Source organism: Eptatretus burgeri, chromosome 6 (genome assembly GCF_056783735.1).
Source record: "Eptatretus burgeri isolate ZD-2024b chromosome 6, Ebu_testis_v1, whole genome shotgun sequence".
Lineage (NCBI taxonomy): Eukaryota > Metazoa > Chordata > Myxini > Myxiniformes > Myxinidae > Eptatretus > Eptatretus burgeri.
In genome coordinates, this window is record NC_140966.1 from 63,029,687 (window position 1) to 63,039,226 (window position 9,540).

Consider the following 9,540-nt stretch of genomic DNA (forward strand, 5'->3'; position numbering starts at 1 on the left):
AATTTTCTTGTGCTTAATCTTCAGGTCATTCCCCATCGAACGGGCCCATCGCGTCAAGTTATATTGGGTAGTCGACTACCCATGTCTGCCTACCGGCTTGTTGGGTAGTCGATCAAGTCGGGAAAATTTTTTTTTTTTTGAGATTTGTTCTACCCTCCTTAGCAGTATTTATAAAATGGCGATTTCAGTTAATACAATGGCAATTTCGATGAAACTTGGTTGGTAGGTTCATACCATGACCTAATTGTGTGCAAATGAGAACCGTTGCTATGGGCACCACCGTTGCCAAGCAACTGGACTTTGAAATTTTTGAAAAATCATTAAAAAATTATTTTTTCGAAAATCAAAAATCGGGCCACGCGCGACTGTGGGCAGAAAATTCAGCCATATTGTCAAAAATTTCCAGCCGGATCCTATGAAAACTGTCGGAGAAGATAGACTTTGAATGAACCCTGGTCGAAAACAATAAAAACCGAAGTTCGTTATATCTCAGAGACTAAGACTCAGATATAAATGAAACTGGTATGGTAGGTTTATGGTATGTCGTAGTTATGTGTGAGAAAGAACCGTTGCTATGGATCCCTCCGTTGCCGAGCAACGGCCGAAAAACCTCTAAATGTGGGGGTATTTTAATGAACAAGCCGGTAAGTGGACATGGGCAGTCGGCCGTTGCTCGGCAACTGAGGGGTCCATAGCAACGGTTCTCACACATAACTAGGACATACCATGAACCTACCATACCAGTTTCATGTATATCTGACACAGTCTCTGAGATATAACGAACTTCGTTTTTTTATTGTTTTTGACCAGGGTTCATTCAAAGTCTATCTTCTCCGACAGTTTTCATAGGATCCGGCTGGAAAATTTTGACAATATGGCTGAATGTCCTGCCCACAGTCCCTCGTGGCCCGATTTTTGAAAAAATTAATTTTTTATGATTTTTCTGAAATTTCAAAGTCCCGTTGCTAGGCAACGGTGGTGTCCAGATCAACGGTTCTCATTTGCACACAACTCGGTCATGGTATGAACCTACCAGACAAGTTTCATTGAAATCGCCATTGTATTCACTGAAATCACCATTTTAAATACTGATAATAAGGGCAGAACAAATCTCAAAAAAGAAAATATATATATATATATATATATATATATATATATATATATATATATATATATATATATATATATATATATATATATATATATATATTTTTTTTTTTTGACTCGATAGACTACCCAAAAAAAAAATCTGCAGCATTAACTCTTGAAGCTAGAATCATGAATTTTCTTGTGCTTAATCCTCAGGTCATTTCCCATCGAGCGGGCCCATCGAGTCAGGTTCTATTGGGTAATCGACTACCCATGTCTGCCTACCGGCTTGTCTATCTGTCCCGAGCATAGCTCCGTGGCTTTTGATCCGATCCTGATAAAATTTGGGTGGGAGGTTTATATCATGATCTAGTTGTGTTTTCCTGAGAATGGGCGTGGTGCGCCCATTATGGGTGGAGCCACGCCCAAAAAAAACGTGTTTTTAGGGGGTTGCCGGTTTCAAGTTACATCTTCTCCGAGGGGGTTTGTCGAATCTGGCAGGGTTTCGGTATTTGGTTAACCCAATGGCACTCGATTTTTCATTTTCGTCCCAAGGTCAAGGTCACGAACTAAGAAAATTGCGAATTTTGACATAAAAATCATACAACCGCCCAAACTTTGAGAGCTCGGATGACAATATTTTTTATGCATAATCTTGAGGTCATTCCCCACCTAAAGTCTTCAAACCATTTTGCTCTATCTCAAACACCTTGCCCGTGGCACCCCCTTCAAGTTTGTTTTTACGCTGATTTCATCAAAGTATGGATAATAATCCGAGGAGTGCGAAATGCCGTATAGCCTATACGACGTTATATTGTTCCTGGAATATTCCAGAGGAAGTTTTGCACCAAAGGTCATAATCCTTAACCTTTAAAGTTCACAAAGGTCAAATTTTCAAAGTTGTGCGAATCAAACCAGGTTTTCGACCTTCGACGAACTAACTCCAATAAGCTATAGCACATATCCTGTTTCCTTATTTTAATGTGCACAACATTGTTTTGTGACCTTTAAAGGTTATGCAAAGGTCAAATGTTGAAAGTTGTTGAACATGTTTTCGACATTTTGCAGCTAATAACCTGTCACTCGTACCACATCACGCTGATCATTTTTCTAACTTGGTAAAAAGTTATCACATTGTCTCATCCTTGACTTCTGAAACAATCAACATCGTCACATACCGCTCGTGAACCATTGCAGTCTCCAGACTTGTCATTTGTTAAAATTTCATGGAGCTGCCTCTTAAAATAAAACAAGGAGGTATATACAGAATTGTGCTACTTCATGGAAAACAGCATCCTGGTTGCCATGGCAACCACTTTAGATGACAAACCTATGTCACGACACAACGTCTCCAGTCTGTACCGATATACCAAATATGAAACGTGAAAGTTCACAAGTCTGGAGACGGTGATTGTTCACGAGCAATGTACACGGTTCGCCTTTTCTATTTTTTGACCTTTGAGGGGACGCCACGGGCAAACTGGCGGGAATTGGGAAAAACGTAAACGATGAAAGTTGTAGTACTCGAAGAGCACTACTTGCATACCAACTTTCATTCGAAACAGTTGAGGGTAATTCCAGCGTAACGGACGTAACATTGAGACAAAAATTGCATCACTAATGTTGAAATTTTGAAAAGGTTGGCCATATTACAGAGAGTTTCTTTATTACATATCGTAATTAGTCTCTATGGCTTTCTGATATTGGTACAAACCCCACTGTGTAGTCTACTACTAAAGCAAAAATCAACATTTAAGAGGCGTAACGGACGTAACATCGAAATGGACACAACTAAAACTGGCCATAGCACAATTCTTAAATCCTGCGAAATAACGAATTTGTCGTATACCTTTCATTCACGGTAAGTAAACTAAGCATGAGTAGCATACTTTCTATATTCCAACGATACGATCTGTGTGTTTGTTAAAATATTTTGAAAAGTTCACTGTAACGGACGTAACATTTTTGACAAAATGATAACAGACAGAATGACTTCCCGTTGCAAGATGTTGAGGCAGTTCTTTCAAGATGGCCGCCAAATCACGTGACATCATCCATGAAGTAAATATCGCATAAATTATGAAAATTCAGACCTAACTAAACACCGTCCAACAGAAATCCTTTTGAAAAATACATTTTCAAATTGTATGCTTCATGTCCATTATTACGTGGAATTACCCTTGAAACCCCGAGGAGCTCGATGCCCAATTTATTGATTTTTTTGACATTTTCTAAGTTCGTGACCTTGTGACGAAAATGAAAAATCGAGCTCTGTGGGGCTATGCAGGTGGCATTGGGCTAACCAAGTATCGAAACCCCTGCCAGATTCGACAAACCCCCTCGGAGAAGATGTAACTTGAAACCGGCTACCCCCTAAAAACACGTTTTTTGTGCGTGGCTCCGCCCATAATGGGCACAGCACGCCCATTCTCCGGAAAACACAACTAGATCATGATACAAACCTCGCACCCTAATTTTATCAAGATCGGTTCAAAACCCACGGAGCTATGCTCAGGACAGACAGACAGACAGACAGACAGACATACCCATAACGAATATAGTGGTCACTTACTGACTTGTGAACCAAAAACTTTGGGAGTTAGAGTGCGGACAGGAACGAACGAACGGACGGACAGACAAACGGTATCACATAATACGCCCCGATATATATATATATATATATATATATATATATATATATATATATATATATATATATATATATATATATATATATATATATATATATATATTGTTACGAATTTGGGAATTTGATTGCACACAACATACAGGTTCCTTTAGTCAGCTATGTCGATAAGTGCTTGTTCCCAAGATAGCTCACCTTTCATTGTTTAATTGTTCAAAAATCGATTAGATGCGCTGCGGATCGATTCAATAATTATGGAACGAACAATGGAGACATCCCTTCCCCTCTTCTGGGAAGAGGAAGAAGAATCCTGCCATCCCGTGACTCATGACTCAACAACTCCCTCCCACACGTGGTTGAGCGGGGGGGGGGGGGTGGAGCACGAGGGCATGAGTCACGCCGGGATCGGGGGAAGGGCGGAGAAGGATAAGGACGAGAGCCTTTCTTTGTTCTTGGTGAGTCAGCTTTTTGCTTCGGTTGAGAGCAGCCGTTTAGCAGACCGTCGGGTCCTGCTTAGCTTGCGTTGGGGTTGAGGTTGAGGCCTTCGGAAGCTTTTTGCTTCAGCTGGCTCAGTGAGCTTTGGCTGAGGCCTGACTCGGGAGGAGGATTTTTGCTTTGACGGTTCCATGAGCTTCGGCTTGGCTCGGGAGAACTTTTTGCTTTGAGCTGCTTTGCTTGGAAGGAAGTTGAGCCGGTCGCTCGGCTCGAGCTGCGTGTGGTGGCTTCTTCTGCTTGGTTCGTGGAGCTCTTTGTTCTCCATTTTGGTTCCCAGCTTGGTGAGACTCATCGACCTCTTCGTGGAGGTGGTTCCTCGGGGAAGCGACGCATCGACAGGAAGGTTCGGCGCCTCATCTCACCAGCACGTGTTGAGAAGCGCGGGAGGTGGTTCCTCGGGGAAGTGACGCATCGACGGGAAGGATCGGCGCCTCGTCTCACCAGCACGTGTTGAGAAGCACGGGAGGATTCGCGGGAGCTCGGGAAGGATCGCGGCTCAGCGATTGGATCCAGCTCACTCTCGCTGCAGCCCGGGTCCGAACAACTTGAAGACCACACGAGGTGGAGAGGTTCGAGATAGGTTCTGGGTTTCAGCTCACCTGTCCTCCGAGCTGGAGCTGGTTATTAAAGGCCTCTGCCACCATTTATTGTGTGTGTGTGTGTGTGTGTGTGTGTGTGTGTGTGTGTGTGTGTGTGTGTGTGTGTGTGTGTGTGTGTGTGTGTGTGTGTGTGTGTGTGTGTGTGTGTGTGTGTGTGTCCCATCTAATAAGTAGGAACTGCTGTTAAGTGCAAGTGACTGTACATAATAAGTAGATGGTTGTAGTTCTTTTGTTGCTTGTATAGGTACATACGTGTTTTGCCTTGTTTAATTGCATACGTGCTTTATTATAATAAATGTCCTTGCGTGAATGTAAACCTGTTCGTTGCGTCCATTCCCTCATTGAACTGCCCCATCTTGCACTCGGAATATTAGTTGGTTTTTAAATAGCCGATAAATAGAATGGGGTCCGGCGAGGTCTGGCGATAATACCCGCTCGGTTATCCCAGAACGGAACGGACCGCTTAAGCGGTTCGTGTCCCAGCAGGCCTTCGCCGAGGTACGGTCCCTCGGTAGGTTACCCGCGCGGGTACTTCAGGCCCAGTCACACCTTGACGTTTTAGACAGCGATGGCAACGTATTAAAATTTATGTAAAACGCTGGCTTACGTTGAACTTTTGATGTTTTTTTTTAAAGATTCGGACGTATTCATAGCGACTTGGTCTTATGTATATCGCATTAGTAACGGACACAGAACGTTTCGTTGTGTGATAGATAACTTGTCCCAACGAATGCTGAACCTGTTGTCGGCCTACACAACCTATGCTCAACGATAGTCTGACTTAGGCATAGCGCGTTGCATGCATCGCCGACGATGTCGTGACGTAGCCTATTAAAAGGCTGACGCACAACGATTCGAATCATAACTGCCGTAGAAATGGAAGTGTCAACATCGCAGTCACACCTTGGCGATCTTGCCAGCGTATGCCGACTTAAGAAAAATGTGTCTAAAACGTTAGGGCACGTCAAATTCGGTATGAGTAAGTTTGGTATACGTGAGTACAACGCTAAAGTACGCTATCATACGTCGTAGTAAGTAGAGTACGTCAAGAAATTTTAAACATGTTCAAAATTTTACGACATACTTGGCGTATGACACACATTCCGCATGCGATGGGGATAAGTTGTACACACGATATGCGGACGCTTACACACGTCCACAAAGGCTACTTATAAGCTACTCATAAGTCGAAACACGCCGCGGTAATGTCTTTTTTACGCGAAACTTATTTCTAACTTATGTTTGACGTGCTTTGAACCAATTCTTTACGTAGTCCCAACACACATCGACGTATGTAGACGTATTCCAATGACGTCTTCCGGTCGACAAAAAAAATAAATGAACGTGTTTCTAACTTACAACTGCCATATAAAGACGTGTTCCCATACACGTGTTCCCATACATACATTCCCATTCATACAGGCAATGAATGGAGAATGGGAGGGCTTCTTAAAGACAAAACTAACAGGTCTGTGAGATCCGGAATTCTTACTGGTTGGTCGGTGATCAAATACTTATTTCATGCAATAAAATGCAAATTAATTATTTTTAAATCATAGAATGTGATTTTCAGGATTTTTGTTTACGATTCCGTCTTTCACAGTTGAAGTGTACCTATGATAAAAATTACAGACCTCTACGTGCTTTGTAAGTGGGAAAACCTGCAAAATCGGCAGTGTATCAAATACTTGTTCTCCCCACTGTAGGTATATCGATATTCGGCGATTGGTCCTATTTCGCACGGGTTGAATACAGACTCGGCCGTGGTGGGATTAAAAACCCACCCGTGACTAGTTTCTGGTGTTGTTCCATAAAGTCACGACTGGATTGTCCATTCGGTGGGCGAAGCGACCACTTTTGGTTAAACACGGTCATTCGCACGCTGGGCGGGCGTGAATTCTACAAAAATATATATAGGCGTATAAAAATGCAACAGAACGTCAGATTTATTGGACTACTCTAGACAATTGTGTCACAAGGTGTGTTCTGCACACAAGTTTTCATCGTATCCAGACAGCGAGATTGCTTCGTTTTATGCACGGAGAGACACGGCCGATGACATGGGCTGGCCTTGCTTGCGATTCATTTGCCACGGTGCAACATGTCCGCTGCTGTGCTGCGCTGGTCACGTCAGCTCACTAAAATATTTCTGATATCGAGCAGTATGCAAGTCAAATTTACATTATTGAATTACGAATAGAATTTTGTCTAACCAGTTGTTATTGCCAACTCTTCCTTCGATGTCCTCCCAATTATCATGAACGCCAGGAATTTCATCGCCATTTTCCTCTGCTTGTCCTGCTTCGGGCTCGAACTGGTAAGGCCGTATTTCATTTCCAGCTGCCTGAACTTCACCTCCCGCGACGACGTTATCCGACAATTCTCCATCTGATTCAGACCAAAATCCTTCATTTCTCTCACACTCACTGTCGCTACCAGACAAATCAAAGTCCATGTCATCCATTATTCAAAACCAAATGTTTGATTTTTTAAAAGCAGTAATGAACGAAGCGATTGAGTCGACCAATCAAATGTGGAAACACACATGAAGCCAATAGAATCACGTAGACCATCAACCCGAGTAACTTACGTGCAGCCTTTGTCGTTCTGGAGATGACGTCATGTCGGTTACGCCCCTTTCAGTAGATTTCGGCAGAATTTTTCGGGGCGTTCCCGAAGAGATTTGGTTTTTTTAATTTTACATTTTACAGAACGAGTATTGTGAAAAAAAACAGTCAGATCTGAAATCACGATGAAAAACTCCTAAAGGACATAGAAATATATATATATATATATATATATATATATATATATATATATATATATATATATATATATATATATATATATATATATATATATATACACACAATTTCAGAACTTTTGGGTGTCATGGGACCTTTAAATCCATCTTTGTTATCCAATTGTTTTAATACTTGTTCTTGGTTCTTGGGTTTGAGTCCCACCGTGGTGGGTTGCGTTGGAGCACTCGAGCTGGGGATCCCTGTTCCCATCCACGGACTCTGAGCTCCACAAGTGCGAGTTGGTAAAACCACACGAGGCGGCCAGGTACCCAACCAGACTCTGACCCCCAGCTTGCCTATCCTCCACGGCTGGAGGGTCCAATAAAGGCCAGCCAGCTCCATTTCTTTTTGGGGATGTGTATCCGTCTGTGGCCAGTTTTGTAAGTAGAACTGTTAAGTGATTGCCATTGTACATTTGCCTACATCTATATTTGTGATTAAGTCTGCTCTGTGTTTCCCTCCCTATTGCAAATAAATAACTGTTAAATGTTCCAGTTCATTGTCTGTGCTTTCTTTCATTGACCCAGTATGGTTCGGGCTTGAGAATTAAGGAGGCCGATTGTGCCGTAAATTGTTATATGGACCGGCACGGCTTTGGTAATTCCCGCTCGGTTACGCCAGATCCGAGTCGGTAACAGCGACTCGGTTCGGACAAAGCTGGCCGAGGGTGTGGCTTCCCCGGTAGCTGGACCCCGCTGCTATTTAGGTAAATTGGAATCAGACAAAAAGACCCTAACCCGACGGTCGAAATATTGGCGTCCACGGTCCATCAAGCGACCCGTCAACTTCGGAGTTATCCAGAGTGATGACTTTCAATTCCGGGTGTTCGGAGGGGAGATGGCCCAACTGCTCCATTTAATGGTCGTTCCTCGCCCCCCCCCCGAACCACAACAATAGCACGTACACAAACCTGGTGTTTCTAAGTAGTTCGGGTGGCTGACTGGGAATCTTAAGGTCGTGAGTTCAAGCACGTTGGATGCTGAATTAACACCAGGTGGGGTTGACTCAGCCTGTCATCCTTCTGAGGTCGGTGAAATGAGTACCAGTGTATCGGTATAGGGGCACAGCATCAGCGGCATCGTAGCACAGTGATAGCCGATATTAAATCTGCTATCCAGCGTATAAAGTACGTACATTTATAGACGTACTCGCATTCCAATGGTACATACTTTATGGAGGTACTCGAATGAAAAACAAATAACGTGTAATACTGAATAGCACCAGGTGACGTTTGCGGTCGACGTCAGCAGTTTAATGTGTTGCCATACACAACCAAACGGACCCAAAACACCACAAACCCTCTCTTGTGACGAGGGTACGAAGTGAATGAAGGAAACATCGTCCTCGAAGGTCATTGTGACAGGCGTCGAGACGGACAAGGACAAGGATAAGAAATAGCGGACACCCATCCAAACAGGTCCACGGCAAGGCAAGGACAACACCGACCGGCGGCTAAACGTCGAAAAATCATCTTTTCTGTGAGAGAAAGAAAGAGCCAAACAGACTCACAAGCGGGAAACAATCCTCTCACCGGGATCGAAGACACCGGACCAAAGACCACATACAAAGCATGGACAAGGCCGTTCAAAGCTCCAATCACGAGCCCCGTCCACAGCCGCCTGGAACCTTCGGCCCTCCTGGGTTCTTCCTCTTCGTTCGCAATTAACGTTTCACTTTCGTTCCTTTCAATCATCTCCCACCTCTTTCATTGTAATGGCGCTTTTTTTCACTTCACACCGAAACAATAATTACACTTTCAGTGATTCGTGATTCGAGATGTATCCGCGAACATTCCAACATTTCACATTTCACGTGAGAAAACGGTAACACGGCGAAATGTGAGGGAATGCTTAAGCGGGTAAGGGGGAGGAATTCAAAGCCGAGATAATTCGCGAATCAATACATT

The 9,540-nt window shown here is 43.4% G+C and overlaps 1 protein-coding gene across 1 annotated transcript in view; it reads right to left on the reverse strand.

The window, feature by feature from the left end:
* TMEM143 (transmembrane protein 143) overlaps positions 1 to 9,509 on the reverse strand; it is a 52,327-nt gene extending 42,818 nt beyond the window's left edge. Inside the window, exon 1 of the mRNA XM_085885361.1 lies at positions 9,166 to 9,509. Within this exon, the coding sequence (XP_085741487.1) occupies positions 9,166 to 9,206 (41 nt within the window). The 5' untranslated portion in view covers positions 9,207 to 9,509. The remainder of the gene's footprint in view (positions 1 to 9,165) is intronic.
* Between the last annotated feature and the right edge of the window lie 31 nt (positions 9,510 to 9,540).